A 16594-nucleotide genomic window follows, 5' to 3' on the forward strand; every position below is an offset into this window, starting at 1 on the left:
CATAATTGGTCAAAGCTTAACTACAAGAAATAAGTGAACTAAAGGTAGGTGAGATTAAATAATTTCACCTGAGATTAGTAATATTTGTCTAGGTTACATACAACATGCCCATGTCTTTGACTAACTCCTTAATCACTAACAAAGTCCACCTCTGAAAGAAAGCACTTGTCTAACTAGAATACTAAGTTTGTAGAAGCTCTTTACATTAGCATTTTATTTTAAATTTTGTATATAATGAAGCATAAAATCTACTGCTTCTAAACCATCTTCATATTTAATTTTCTTTCTTTTTAAAAAAATAATGCTCAAGATCACACCCAGGGCCTCATACATGTTAGGCAAGTTCTTCACTGCTCAACTACACCCCACCACTCCTCCATTCTTTATAATATTACTAACAGTGATACAAGGCAGCACAAAAAAGTTAAAATATATTTCTAGGATGGTGAAGAATGAGTACTATTCAGCTTAACTTTATAAAAGCTGGATTTATTATGAAATACTATCAAATAATTTAATCTTTGAAATAATCCTATAATTAAGGCACTACTGTGGGCTGGAGATGTAGCTCCAAGGTAGAAGAACCCTTGTGTGAGGCAATGGGTACTTGCAGAGGGAAAAAGAAAAGGCACTATTATTACACTGTGCTCACAGATGCACACAGTAAGGTAGAATGTTACGCGGGGCTATGTCACAGCTACTATATGGTTATGTCAGAATTTGGACATCGGTGGACTGGCCTCACAGGCCACGTTCCACAACGAGAGAATTCTATCACAGCAACAAAGTCAATTTTTAAAAATTGATATACAATCATTTGCTTATTCAAGTTATTTTCAATTTCAAAGGTCATTAAATTCTTAAATCTGAAACCAGGAATGACATTAAGGAGTATTAGTGAAGCATAAAATCTACTGCTTCTAAAACATCTTCATATTTAATTTTCTAACTTTAAAAAAATAATGCTTGGGATCAGTATCCAGGGCCTGATACATACGAGGCAAGCTCTTCACTGTGAGCTGCATCCCCACCCCTTAATTCTTTATATTACTAATAGTGACACAAGGTAGGCACTTGTATCACTACTGGGAAGCACCAACCAGTATACAACCTCCTCTATAATCAGTAACGCTGGCACTTCATTGGTGTTTTATTTGTACCTGCATATCCCATTAAGAAAAAAAAATCAAAAACATCCTTACACTTATATTTTTGTATTTTTAAATGTACTTTTAAATTACAGTGTGCACAAAAATAAGAAAACCAGCCAAGGTTCACTACAAAGTCTAAAGCAGACTTCACCTCTTCTGGGCTGGGAGTTACCATCTCTAAACCCGTGAAAAGTACATCAGGTTCTCCACAATGTCCTGATGCAGGCTGCTCCATGGGTATCTAGATAACAAGACAAGTCTTCAATCTGAGTAATGAAAGGAAATCCAAAGGAAACCTCACATTTTAACCATTTTCTGCTAAATTGCTTTTCTTCTTTCATAAATACCAATTCAGGTGGAAGCAGAATTACTGAGGTTAAGAGAAAATACTAGAAAGTAACGCTTTAAATTAATTGGGTTCTCTAGCCAGGCCTGGTGGTGCATGCCTATAATCCCAGCACTCAGGAGGCTGAGGCAGGCAAAAGAATAGTTTGCAAATTTGAGACCAGCCTGGGCTACAAAGTGAGCCCAAGGCTAGCCCGAACTGGGTAGCAAGATCCTGTCTCACAAAGACAAAACAAAAACAAAAACAAAAGTAACTGGGTTCTTTTCATTTGTTTTGTTCTTTTCTGTGGTACTGGGGATTGAGCCCAAGTCACCACACTGATTCTCATCTCTTGTCCACTCTTTTTGAGACAGGATCATTACGCAGTTCAGGCTGGCCTTAAGCTCACTTGATAATCCAGCGTGGTCTCAAACTTGCAATCATCCTCCTGCCTCAACCTCCAAAGTGTTGGGATTACAGGCATGAACCAGCATGCTGGGCTTCCTGCCTACTTTTTAAAATCTCATAGATTGCTCGGGCTAAGCCTAAACTTGTGATCCTCATGCCTCAGCCTCTGAGAGTGTTTTAACATTTTATGTACCATGTAACTCTAAGCAAACTACTATGAATAAATCAGCATAATATTCTAAAGAACAACTAGGATGCAGATACTAACTTTTTAATCCATAATAGTATTGTTGTAGATACCACCACTTTATGATATTTAGATGTTTTTATATAGTTTTTGACATATTTTAGCTTGGAGAATGACCATATTTGAAGAACAATTTAAAAATAATCCTATTACACAGAGGGAAGAGAAAACAAAAAAAATCTCGCATATACACATTGGCTATGAAGTGGTACATGAGCAGGATTTGGACCCAGACTTCCTAATTTTATAACATTAAACCCATTAAACATTTTGCTTTGTTTATTAAAAGACTGTAAGTCACTTTTTATGATATAACTTCTAAAACTTCAAGTATGCTAGTGGATCAATAAGTAGGAGCCTTATAAATTAAAAATTAAAATAATTTACATTTAAAATTGTAATTATTTTAAATTGCACCATGTGATTATTTAAACTGGTATAACCCAGTTGTTTCTTTTCTGATACACAATCGTTGCTTTACTTCATTTTTTCCTTTTAATATAATTATAAACTATACTTCAAGCACAAAATCTTTTCAATCTGTTTAGGTAGACTTCTTATACGTGAAAAAAAAATTTTATAAAGCTTAATCCAGAGAAAATACTAATGAACCAGACTTCATCAAAACTAAAAGCATCAATTTTTTGAAGATATGGCTTTAAGGAAGCAAAAAGGAAAGTCACAGACAGGGATGTCTGCAAAACACAGAACTAACAAATGACTTGTATCTAGACTACAACACATAAAGAACTTTTTTTTTTTGGTACTGGGGATTGAATTCATGACCTCGTGCTTGCCAGGCAGGTACTGATTCCACTGAGCTAAATCCCCAGTCCCATATAAAGAACTTTTAAAACAATAAGAACATTTTTGGGGCTGGGGATTTAGCTCAGCGGCATAAGCACCTGCCTTGCAAGCAGTCGGTCGTGAGTTCGATCCCCGGTACCAATAAAAATGAAAAAGCCAAAAAAAAAAAAAAAAAAGTCGGGGAGAGAGTTGAATGACAACTATTTTTCTCATTGTGTATGGGTGGGAAAACAAAGCAGTGCTAAATTACACTCCTGCTGAGGTGTTCAATACCTCAGCAGGAAATGTGAATTTATTAAGTATTTGAGATTACGTTTTTTGTGTTTTTTTTTTAACTTTTTATCGGTACAGGGGATTGAACTCATGACTACCTGCTTGCAAGGCAGGTGCTTAAACCGCTAAACTAAATCTCCAGCCCCTTGAGATTACATTTTAATCCCCCTTTTTACTCTCCTCTCAGGCCGATATGCAGAGGCTCTTTTTGTTTTGTTTTGTCTTTTTCCTTTTTATCGGTATCAGGGATCGAACTCTCAACCACACACTTGCAAGATAGGTGCTTATGCCGCTGAGCTACACCCCCAGCCCCTAGAGGCTCTTAATACTATTAAGAAAATAACCACTCATTTGTACAGCACAAATAGTTTACATAAAGCATTTCAGTATGTATCATCTCACTTAATAAATCTCACCAAAACCTAAGAAACTTCTTTTTCTATCTTAGAGAAGCCAGAACTCACTCTGGGTGCATGTGGTGACACACACATCCGTAACCTCTACTACTGTGGAGACTATGGAAGGAGGACTGGAGTCTGCGGCCAGCCTGGAGAACAGCGAAATGATCTCAAAATAAAAGCTTAGGAAGGCTGGAGACATAGCTCATGGGTAGAGCACTCGCCCAGCTCAAGCAAGGCCCTGGTTTCAATTCTCAGAACCATAATGTAAAATACCACCAACAAAACAAATATCCATTCAAAAGACTGGATCAAGTCCAAGAATCACACAAACTTCTAAGTGGCAGGGCCAGAAGGTAAATTCAGATCTTGTGCCAAACTAGACAACACATTTTTGTCTTACTGATCTGTTATCCATCAGTACCTGAGTTAGTCTGAGTACAGCTGAAATGAGAGGAAATCTACACCCAATGATGTCTTAAAAATATTAGTAGTAGGTCTATAGTACTACCTATGGAAGTTGAGATGGGAATAATTTTACAGATAAAATATTTGAAAGAGAATCTCTACAATTATTCTTAAAAGAGGGGCTAAGGATGAAACCCAATGGCAAAACACCTGATTAGTATGGTCCTGTGTAGATCACCAGCACTGCCCCAGTATATATAAATATAAAGTAAATATAAATGCATATGTATATATATATTCTCAAGTAAAAATCACTAATAAATGATGTTATTTTAAAAACAATCTCTGAAAAACCAAAAGCTAAAGAATTTTTATTTAAGATATCTAAGAAGTCTGGAAACATGATTCTTTTATATGTATCTTAATAAAATATTAACAAGCCACTTATACATTCTATGATTTCAGACTTGGTGGATAATCTGTACATCTAAGATTAAGAATCCAATTTTGTGACAGCTAGAAGTACAATGAGACACAGTACAGGCAAAAAAAATTGGGGGACAACTGTAAAACCTGAACATGGATGCATAATGGATGACAATACTGAATCAATGTTAAATTTCATACTGCCATTAGGTAGATGAGGCCCTGGCTTTTAGGTAACACACATTTAAAGTATTTAGGGGTGAAAATTTATGATGTCTACAACTTACTCGAAGGGTTCCAAAAGCTATATGTGTGTGTCTGAGCCTGTATAGACAAGTATCGAAAAGGGATCTAGGTAAAGATTCTACAGTACTCAGTGAAATTACTCTTGAACTCGGAATTTTCAAGTCTGAAAAAAATTTAAAGATAAAAAATAATACTTTAGTTTCTGGAAAAACTTCAATTTCAAAATTTTCCTCAAAGGGATTATGACATCTCCAACAAGACCTACTGTCAGTAACTGCATAAAAACAGGAATGTTCTTTTTAGTGTTTCTCCAAAATAAGTTAATACTAGTTAGACTCAAATATCAAATAGAACCTTCTATTTTTAAATACTATCAAACATGGCAGAAAACAAAAAATGGCAACAAATACCACATAATATATCCCAAGAGCAGTTCATATTTCATTAGGTTCCATAAGGATTATAGTAAAATTTATGTATTGTCCTCTATTTTTGCAAAGCTTAAATTTTTCAAGAAACAAAATTCATCATTCAGTTTCTATGGACCTTTCACAGTATCTCAAACTGGCCATCAGATTTAACTGAGATTCAATTCACTTCAGTAGATTTCACCATTGTTTCTTCTATCTCACCTCCCACATATTTTAAAGATTTTATCATCTTAATATATTTCTTACCATGAAGGTAGTGAGGTCAACTATGTAGACATTTTATTTCCACTAATTCAACCTATAAGCCCTAAAGGACAAAAACAGAGAAATCAACAGCACACACTATTCAATGGAACCAGCACATACCTTCCCCAGGACACACCAAGCAAGACCTGGGAAGGGAGCTGTCCAATTACTATGCCTCTCTCTCCCCCTGTGCAGACTGCCAAGCTCTGATCCCAGTGTTTATAAAGTACTTTTTGTGCAACAAGTCCCTAAAGCAAGCCAACTTATAAATCTGGTACTTAACCAAAGCAACTTATTTTTGGAGTTCCTGGAAAAAACTAGGTATTTTGCACTGTTGTACAATGCCAACACATGTATACTATACTTAATCACTTTAAGGGACTTTTAGTGATAAAAAAGAAATAGATTTTAGGTATTAATTAAGTACAAGAACTAACTTCACAATGTAACTCTAACATGTAACTCCAACATATGTGCATTGTATTTCTTTTTTTTTTGGTCTTTTTCCTTTTTATCAGTACCAGGGATCGAACTCACGACTGCCTGCTTGCAAGGCAGGCGCTTATGCCGCTGAGCTAAATCCCCAGCCCCTGTATTTCATTTTTGTATGGTAAGAAAATGACACACTTTAAAGCAGGGATGACTTCTAAAACCACATTCAGAAACACAATCCTCAAATTTTCCAAGACGATTCCATGTACTTCTTTTCAGTTACTTCTGAGTTTCCAAACTTGTATTTCTCCCTGTCTGCATTACCAGATCTGATATAACCCAATGTGCACTTTCCTCACACAGAATCAGAGCTACAAGAAATTCAGAAGAAATTCAGAAGTAGCTAATTTCTCTTTCAAGCTCATAAAGCTGGTGGCTGGAGACTTCTATTCAGTGAAATGCATATTACTATAAATTCCCTATTCTCCACTTACAACAAATTTTTATAGAAAGGTTGAGATTCAACTATACACACAAGTTTTAAAAAGACAACTTTTGTAAAACAATATGAAATTGCAGTGAACAAATCCACTGAGTATTAAACTACACATGTCTATGGTATTTAGAATTCTCAGAGGTGGGCTCTGAATCTCACTGAGCAGAACTGCTTTTTAAAAAATACTTTTCAGTGACCTCAGGAGGAATCCCACAGAATTGGTCCTCTTCTTTACAAAATGTATTTCATACAATTAATTTATAATTTATTATCTTATGTCTTATATTCATAATCTGTATTCCTGATATTTTATATTTTAACTTTTTCTTTAACAAACTCTGTATCAAATAAATTAAAACACTAGATAAACCACACATGGCGGCACGTAATCTCAGCTACCTGACAGCTAAGAGAATTCCAAGTGTGAGGCCAGGCTGCGTATCTCAGTATTACCCTGTTTCACAGTAAAATAAAAAAAGGTTGGGAGTAGCTCAGTGACAGTGTGCTAGCTTGCCCAGATGTGAGGGGCCCTGGGTTTGATGCCAATTAACCCCCCTCCCCCCAGGATATATATGTTTGACATTTGTTTTTAACAACAATCAAAACAAACAAACAAAAACCTGCAAAAATACAAAGACTATTCAGTTTTCAGTCTATTTTTTAATAGATGAAATAATTTTTCATTTGCAAGATAAGGTATAAATACTGAAGGAATTAATTTAGTATCAGTTCAGAACGAGTCACACATGAAACAAGTTTCAGTCACATCAAAACACGATTCCATAGAGCCCACTTTTCATAGCATATACTAATTTATTTAAAAGATAACTACAGAATGGCTAATATGTTTTACATTGAGATTTTAAAAAGACCTCTTAAATCTTTTAATTCGATTCATAAATCTAAAAATCATCTTTTAATGACCTTTCTTGAAACACAGTCTTCATAAAATTCTAAACACAAAGAATATCTAAGGGACAATATATTATGTTTTTAGGCAAGCACTTATGCCACTGAGCTAAATCCCCGGCCCGGAAGTATTATGTTTTTGACTTGTTTAGTTAAAATGCTGCAGTTTGCAATCAATGCACACTGTAGCTCAAAGCCTGTCCTATAGTTGTGCTATAACCTGTTCTACCTTTGAGAAGCAAATGAAGGCAAAAAAAAAAAAAAAAAAAAAAAAAAAAAAAGACTTTTTCTCAGAGACTTCACATGTGTACTCCAAATCTGAACACAATGTTAAAGGGAAGGATCACCCTGAAACCTATCATCTCCAGGGAAATAAATGCTGCTACTAATCATTACATAAGAAGATAATCTAAAACTAATACTTTAATATTCATACACCTCCACTGAAACTAAGAAGAGTATTAGGCAGTTTGGAGCCTGAAGATGTACAGGAATCTGCCTACAGTGCCTCCTGTCATTAAATGCTTCAGTCACAGAGGCTCATGCTGCTGTCACTGCTCCTAATCCCTAGACACCTGACCCGGTACCACCTCAACCTACAGTGATCTCCATCTCTTATCTACTCTGCAAGCTGCTTTGATCTATTTCAGTCACTGTCAACAAGCAGCCTTCCAGTTTGCCCTTTAATACTTTCAAGTGACACAATGCTGGGCTCTGGACTTCAAGGGGCAAGTTATTCCAGCTTTAAGCAAATGTGAAAAACGCCAGGGGTTTGTGGATGTTTTCAATGGTGCCCTACTGAATTTCTCCACCAATTATTTCTCAGCAGATAACAAATTAGCTTACCATTCAAAGTATCTAATCCTACAAATCAGAAACAAAAATCATTTAGCTCTACTTTTATCAAAAAGAAAAATCAAATTTATACTGAAAAGCACTTTTTATTTGGTATTTAAAAAACAACAGGGTTCAGTTTTTTTTTTTTTTTTTTTTTTTTGTCTTTTTCCTTTTTATCGGTACCGGGGATCGAACTCACAACTGCCTGCTTGCAAGGCAGGTGCTTATGCCGCTGAGCTAAATCCCCAGCCCCAGGGTTCAGTTTTTAAAAATGCAATGTTTCCATATGTATAGCATCTCCTACACCTTGGTAGGCTTCTTTCTCTAAATTAAAAAAAAGTCAAAATGTATCAGCATTACAAGATTAAGATTTTGGCACTTAAAATTAACAACAATGCTGTAGTCTATTCTTTATTATTTCTACTTAAGTGTGACTATAATAAGCAGTTATAATCAATGTGACATAAATATAGAAATCATTATTTATTCATGAGATAAACCTTGCTTTCAAGAATTGTAAGTTGCTTTAGTCACCTTCAACAGCTCCTTCTTTGAAACATAAAAAAAATCTATTGAAACCAGAGTATTAATAAAATCTGTCATATACCAGTCTCTACCACAAAGGCTTGATTCCCTTGAAAACAAAGGAAATATAAGCAACTATAATCTTTGTACTCTTAAATAATGCCAAACTAGTGGACAAAAAGGCTCAAAAATATTTTGTAAACAGTAACTGATTTAATCAGATGAAAGCTGAACCAACAGTTAACTGATTAAACTAGCAAAATCATATTTTCCCAAGGGTTCCCTAGGCTTTCTTTCCTGGGCTGTCTCATGGAGCCAGACAATGCAGAGTCTTAAGAAGGAATCTGCTGTAAGGAGCTTCCTTTTAGTCTTTCAATAATAAACTTCCTGCAGGGTTAAAAAGCAGTCTGCCTAATTTTGCAAATTTATCATACTGCTATTTCAGTAAGTTTACATGGTAAACATACACAATATCCCCTTAGTAAGAAACACATTTCCTAGTAAATAACTGCTTCTTTACTTTTCCAGAGTGGCTTGAAGAATAACTGCTGTTTGAGTGAGTGAGAGAGAGAGACAGAGAGAGAGACAGAGAGAGAGACAAGGACAATAATACAGGTTACTTATCAAACTGCATTTTATGCAGATGGCACTCTAAAGCCTTGGAAGGCACTCCTGCCAGCCTTTATCATATGATAAAATCTTCTATCTCATCTATGCAGCTGACTCGTCCAGTTGAAAACAGTTTCATCATTAACAAAATGTGAAGTAGAAAATTTCTTAACACTGCACACTGTAAAACACTCCATTGCTTAAACCTGAGTCAAAACCAATCCAGAGTATGGATCTGTACTCAAGCACATGTTGTCAATCTGGAATTATTTTAATCAAGTCTGCTTTTCAAACACAAAGTCCTTTCACTGCGTTGTTATTCATACAAAATTGAACCCTTGAAAAAGCTTCCTTCCGGCAAGGACTACAGCTACCAAGTTTGTCAAGCCTGCCCCACCCCTTCAAAGAGCGGACGCTTGGGACTTTTATTTTAACGCGCTCCATCACGTAGTAAGTGCGGCTGGGGCAACTTCAGACCGACGCCGCAGCTGCACATTTCCCAGCACAATTTTCTTAAATGGACTATGCATTAACAAATGTCACCAAGGTTCAGGGGTAACAGAGAAGAGAAACGAGGAGCCGCAGACCCCGTAAGATGATCCTCCCAATTTTTGCTCACTCTGCCTATTTGCAACGTAAAGACCGCAAACAAAAAGCATTCAGGAGTACCCCCCGCCTTCGCGGCTACGCAATGAAGTCTGTAACAGGGAGACGCGAACCACTGGCTACCCGATGATCACTCCAAGAGTAACAAAAGATGCGCAGGGTAGAGCCCACGTTTTCCTAAAACCCTCGGCGGGACGCTCGGATCCCCAGGCCCGCCCCTCCCCCCAGGTCTCCTCTCCCCTCCCCCTCCGATCCTGGGAAGTCCGGACTCCACGCTCCGGGGATTCGCCACTTACCGAGTTTTTCCACCAACTTGAGCATCACCCCTCCGATGTGCACCTCCCCGGTCACTCGCAGGGTGACATCGCGGTTCAGGTCCGTCACATGGACGCTCAGTTCCCACGTCCCGTCCGCGTAGCAGCCATCTGGCATCCTTATCCCGTCCAGAGCCATGGCTTCTTCCTGCGAGCGCGGAGGAAATGGCTCTCGTCAGCGTCACTCCCCCTGAGACGCGCGGATCCCACACAACTCGCCGCTCCGGCCGCGGCCCGGACAAGGCTGGGGGTTCCCGGCGTTGTCCGTGCCGACTCGGCCGGGGACTGCGCCCCGGCCCCGGCCCCCGCCTAGCGGACCGCGGCGGCTTCACCTGCCGCCCGGTCGCGCCCCGCGCCCCTGCCCTCACCGCACTCCTGCGCTCCCGCGCTCCCGGCCTGGGGCTCACGCGGCGGCGTCAGTGTGTGCGGCTGTCCCGCGGCTCGCGCTGCCTCCGGCCAGAGCGCCTAATGGAGTCCGGCGGCCGCTGCCCCTCGCCTGGCTCCCGCGCTCCACCCCCTCTCCCCGCCCCTCAGCCGGTCCAGCCGCGGCCCGCGCCCCGCTGCGCCCCGCCCGCCCCGGCCCGCGCTCTCCCCGCCGCCGCCCGGGAGAGCAGGGAGGGAGGGGCGGGGGCGGGGCGCCGGGCCGGGCCGGCCGGGCCAGGCGGGCGGGGCGGGGGGCGCCGGCGGCAATCTCGGCCCTGCGGAGCGCTGCCCTTTTATGGAAATGAAGGACCCAGCGCCGGGATCGGATCCAACATCCGGGCTCTCGCCGGCGGGACTTGAGGAGGGGGAGGCGGAGGCCGCGGGCGCGGGGCGCCCCAGGCGGGCGGTTCTCGGGGAACAGCGGGGCCCTCCCGTGCCTCCCCAGCCTGCAGCGGCCCAGGAGTCCTGGGGGCGGCGGGGATGGAGAAACTGAGAAATCGGTGCCCCAGCCGGCGCCGTGAGCGTCCCACAAAAGGACGCGAAAGCCCACAGGGAGGCGAGCCGCAGAGACCGCCTCGCCCCCGGTGTCCCGCGCAGCCCGCGGCCCGCTCGTCTCCGGGAGGCCGCCCGCCCTCTGCGCCCGGCCCAGAGCGCCGGCCCCTTGCGCGTCGCTCGCGCCCCAGCTCCGAAAGGGAAGAACCCGCAGCGCTGCGGGTTTTACCCGGCTCCCAGCCTCTCTGGGCCTCGGCACGCACTGGAACTGACAGTCTTGATGGAGACTCTGGGGCGGGCGAGGATCGATCCCTGCCTGACCCCCAGCCTCTGCTTGAAGGAATCCGAGCAGCTCTGGAACGGCGCCTGCAGCACAGCTGGCGGCTTTACCTGTTGCAGGCTGCCAGGTGATGGTGATGGAGAAGGATCCTCCTGCTGTCCGCTTTGCTGCACTTCCCCGTTTACTGTGCACTGTTGGATGGGACAAGCCCGGGAAAACCTCACTAGCCAACGCAGGGCTCAGAGAAATTTACGTCTGGAAGGCTCTATAAGATACAGTATGAAAGACCTCAGTTTCAAGTGTCTCAGGGTGGTCTTCAACTCTCAGACACCTCGGAAGGGGCCCACCAGGCAAAAAACTCCTTTGTGCAAACAGGGTAGAGCTTTGAGAAAGGGGTGGAGCTCATCAAGGAGTGAAGGCAGCCAAATTTAGTCCGATGCTGAGGGTTTGGCACAAAAAAAAAATAAATAAATAAAAAGGGAAAACCACTATAGTGATTTTAGCTCATGGAGAAATTGATGACTTGTCTCTGGTCTCACCACTGTCCAATTATTTCTCCTCATGGATGTTCCACATACTTCACTTGGAAATAATATGAATGTCTGGGCAGGAAGGAGCGTTTATGTAAATTCTGGTGTTGAAAATACACACAAAGACCGTTGAATAAAACAACTGCTTGTTGGGATTTAAAATATATATATAGAAAATTGAACATACAGTTGTAAAACTAGGAGCTTGTCTGTTTTGAAATATACAGAGAAAAAAAGACCGAAAGGAAATACACCACCGTGTTAAGAAGTGATGCAGGTGTTGAGAGCATGGACAATTGTTTTCTTCTATCCTTTATTTTCTACAAACTTGAAAACTGCGCCCAGAACTTTTCTATCACCAACTAGAGTTGGATTCAGCTCATCAGTTTTTGTGTGCCTGTGATTACATTCACCACCACAGACGCAAGAGAGACAGTCTCCTGGATTCTCGGACAGGATTTTCCTTTTGTAGTTTTCCGTATCCCTAAATAAAACTTGAGCTCTTTTAGCTTGAGGACCTCGGATTCTTTGCCTTGTGCACAAATTTACAAATAGCTCAGCACACAGCACGTGGAACAGATGCTGGTGGCCTGTCAACACAGATGTCAAAAGTCAATAGGTCTTGTCCCAGGGGAAAATCTTGCACTTGGGAGATCCCCACAGTAAACTTTTATCTATATATTTTCCCCACCTTACTCCCTAGAGATTGTTGGCAGTAGATAATGATAAGATGGCATGCATTATAGATGGCACAAAACAAAACAAAAAAAAAAAAATAGAGAATGGAGGATATAGAGATTAGGGACTATGTAGGAGAGTGTGGAGGAGTTAGAAAATGGAGCTGGGAGTAAGGCTAGAGTTGTACCTTAGGGACCTGTGTGCATGTTCTGGTAAGATTCTGGCAACTACAGCGTCTCAAACCACCTTTTAGAGAAACAAATACTATATCTTTCTGAGTATTCCCTTTCCTCTGACAAAATTGTTGAAGCTATTAAGGCTCAGAAGCCCCTTTAAGACTTGGTGTCCACTTTCTAGTTATATTCTGAACCTTCCACTATAGTACCTACCAGTCTGTTGTTCCATCCACAATCCATGTCTACGAATGTTCCTCCACTTAGTGACAAGAAGTTGATATTATAAATAACTAGTCCATTGCTTAACATTTGAAATAGCTTAATTATAGCTTGATTGATTGATTGATTGTCTTTTTTTGAGACAAGGTCTCACGATGCAGTTCAGGCTGGCCTTGAGCTTACTTGGTAGCTCAGACTGGTCTGGAACTTGCAAGGAACCTCCTGCCTCAGCCTCCCAAGTGCTGGGATTGCAGGTGTGTGCCACCATGCCCAGTTTAATTGTAATTTTATAAAGTGCTTGACTAGCTTTAGAAAACCAGCTGACAGGTGAGCAATATCATGCCCAGGGAGGCAGGGACCCTCCATTTAGTACCACTGAGGGAAAAGTGAAGATGGGCATAGCTACTCCCTTCTGTCTGAGTATTTCAAGCTGTTGCTTGCCTTGAAGATTAAAGAGAAACTGGAATTTTTTTTTCTAGTTAAGTGAGATCTTCAAGTGCATTTCTTAAGTATTTACTTCTACCTAAAATTTTCCAGGGTATTTAAATGTAGGAGAATCTTATCTGAAGTCCCCCCACAAGAATCTCTAAGACATACAATACTTGTAGTACTTACATCATACTGAAAAGTAGCTGAGAACGCCGGTGTTTGGAAGAACAGCTCAAGCATTGAAAGCAGCAATACCCAAATAAGGTACCAAGCACTGGACTTAGATTTAGACTGAAGGATACCTCACAGATCTGCCGTCCAGTGCAGCCTTTGGGCTTGGTAATCCCCAGGTTCACTTCAGCTTTTTCTCTGAGCTTACTTATGCTGTGCTTTAAAGGGGTATTTCTAAAAGGTTCACACAAAATATAATTACTGGGATTGAAATAAGGAGAGAAGCTGGGTTGGAGAAAATGAGAGAGGTTTTGTAGGGGTATGAAATGTGTTAAGAGGGGGTTTAAACATTTGATATGAGGCCAGCAAGATGGAATGTAATGAATTATTACTGTCAAATGCCAGGTGAGTGGAATTCTTTCTTTGTCTTGGGGATTGCCAAAAATGGAACATACTGATAAAGCTATCATGGAGGCAGAAATCACAGACTGTGGGATGTAAACCAAGAATGGGAAGGACAGTGGCAAAATCACTTTTTTTTTTTGAGAGGGAAGTAGATGGTCCTTGTTTAAAAAGAAAAAAAAAAAAAAACAACCAAGAAAAGGCCTGGCGAACTGAAGAACAAGAAAAACTTTCTAAGCATAGGTCTGTTTTCACACAGAGGCAAGAAGGGCTCTGAGATAATGAAACTGCTAAGAGTAAAGAATACACTGTTGCATTTACTGTTTTAATTAAAGTTTTTTTTTTTTTTTAGAAGATCATGGGGTATGGTATCTTATTTTCTCCCTCTGGTTTTGGAACACTGGGACACTGGTGTGAGATGTTCAGAACCTTGACAAAAAATACATTCACACACATTTATGACAACATGGTAGCTAACTGTATATTTAGCATCCTGTCAGGAACTGAGATAGGTGTGTGACATATGTCACAAGCTGTTAGCCAGGCTATCTACAGTTGGCATTTAAAACATTAGAAAGGAAATCCACATATGGAAGGATGAAATTAGACTCCTACTTCACATCGGATACAGATACAGATAAAAACAAATCATAGATTTATAATGTGAGATCTAAAAACGATAAGGATTCTTCAAAGAAAATGTAGAACTAAACTTTTGTGACACTGGATTACACAATAGCTTCTTAGATAAGATAGCAAAGCATTAGCAAATAAAGGAATGTTTGCTAAGTGGGATTCAATATGAAGACCTGTAACAATTTTACAATAATTCAGGATAACTCAAAGTGCGCTAGGGATTTAGCTCAGTGACATAAGCACCTGCCTGGCAAGTGCGAGGTCATGAGTTCAATCCCCAGTACCACATTAAAAAAAAAATAATTCAAAGTAGGCAAAAGTTATATGTAGTTTTTCAAATAAGATACGTGAAAGTGACCAATAAGTACATAAAAAGATACTCAGGATCATTAGTCATCAAGGAAATGCAAATCAAAGTCATGATGAAGTAATCCTTCATACCCACTAGAATAGCTATAATTTTTAAAAAATGACTATAACATGTGTTGGCAAGGATCCAGAGAAACTGCAACCCTTATATATTGGTGATGTAGGTACAAAGTGATCATTTGTTTTGGAAAATAATGTGGCTGTTCATTGAAAGGTTAACCATGGGATGACCATATGCTGGGTTCTGAGCATCCTCGCCAAGTTCATACATTGAAATCCTAACTTCCATAACTTTATAGTGTTAAGAGGTGGGCCTTTCACTGGGTCATGAGAGAACCCATTGATTAAATCACCCATTGCAAAAAGTTTGGCACTCACTGAGCTCTCACAGGAAATAAACCTTTGCTGTTTTGACCTTGGACTTAACTAGCATCTGGAACTGAGAGAAATAAATTATTTTGTTTTATGTATCAGTTAGTGCTTCCTAGAAAAACTGATTTAATGCAAGATTTACAAATATATACGAATTTACAATATTGGCTTACAAGGGCTACCCACAGTCAGGTGCAGAAGAGGGCAAAAGGGCCGTCTGTGCGCTGGAGACCTGAAAGATCCAGTGGAATGCTTGGAGCTCACTGTAGTGTCCCGGGCAAGTCCACATCTGGAAGCCAAAGGGTTTATGCTGGAAGCTGAAGGATCAGTGCCGGGAGGCTGAAGAGGCTGCTGGAAGCCAGGAGATGACGTTCAAGGTGAAGAGGGAAAACTGGAGCTCTTCTCAGAAGAAACAGAAGCGAGCTTTCATTCCTTTGAGTCTTCATTCCTTTCCCTTTTATTTGGTCCAGACATCCTAATGTTGCTGTCATACCCAGGGTGGGGCATCTGTTTTCAACAAATCCCTTAGCCACACCCAGAACTGTGCAGATCTAGTTTTGTTGTCCATTTCTTACTCAAATTGACACAATCAGTTAACAATTCATAAAGTACTCCATTTTTGGCATTTTGTTATAGTTGCCATATTAACAAATTACTAAAACAGCATACATATAAAAGAATTGAAAATGTTTATCCACATAAAAACTTGTGCTTGTGGGCTGGTGATGTAGCTCAGTGGTACAGTATTTGCCTAGCATGTGTGAAGCCCTGGGTATGGTCCCCAGCACTGAAATAAGGAAAACAATCTTGTATATGACTATACATAAGGTCATAAATGATGAAAATCATCTGAACTTCTTTCATGTAGTGAATAGGCAGATTAAAAAAGGATATATCCATGCAACGGAATATTAGTCAGCCCAAGAAAAGAAATGAAGTATACGCTACGCCCTGGGGTTGCATTCCTCCAGCCCCACAACATGTAATGGCAAATGCTTCAAAATAGATGAAATCATGCTCAGTGATTAAAGCCAGTCATAGAGGCTAATATCATATGATTTCATTTCTGTGGAATATCCAGAGTAAACAAAACCCTGGAGACCAAAAATAGATTAGTGGTTGTCAGAAGCTGAGAAGGTGTGTGAGGAGAGAGCTGGCGTTACCACTAATGGGTGCAGTGTTGATTTGGGGGGTGATAAAAGTGCTTTGGAATTAATGATGGTTGCACAAGCCTGCGAATATACTGCTGATAGGATTATTTCCGAAAGATGAAAAATATTTCCAAAAGATGAGAAGTATAAAACAAAAAGCAGCCTTTATTCT

General features: G+C 40.5%; 1 protein-coding gene across 7 annotated transcripts in view; it reads right to left on the reverse strand.

Moving 5' to 3' along the window:
- Positions 1 to 11727, reverse strand: part of Fermt2 (FERM domain containing kindlin 2) — a 73487-nt gene extending 61760 nt beyond the window's left edge. For 5 of the 7 annotated variants that reach the window (XM_063247813.1, XM_063247804.1, XM_063247808.1 and 2 more), the window contains exons 1-2: positions 10463 to 10614; positions 10077 to 10242 (exon numbers count right to left, since the gene is read on the reverse strand). In XM_063247813.1, the coding sequence (XP_063103883.1) occupies positions 10077 to 10233 (157 nt within the window). In that variant the 5' untranslated portion in view covers positions 10234 to 10242; positions 10463 to 10614. Of the gene's footprint in view, positions 1 to 10076; positions 10243 to 10462; positions 10615 to 11399 lie in introns of those variants that run through there. The other 2 variants (XM_013154622.3, XM_063247814.1) reach the window with 2 other exon arrangements.
- Positions 11728 to 16594: the final 4867 nt, after the last annotated feature.

This window comes from Cavia porcellus, unplaced genomic scaffold (genome assembly GCF_034190915.1).
Source record: "Cavia porcellus strain 051 isolate PalLab524CR breed Dunkin Hartley unplaced genomic scaffold, mCavPor4.1 scaffold_1, whole genome shotgun sequence".
NCBI lineage: Eukaryota > Metazoa > Chordata > Mammalia > Rodentia > Caviidae > Cavia > Cavia porcellus.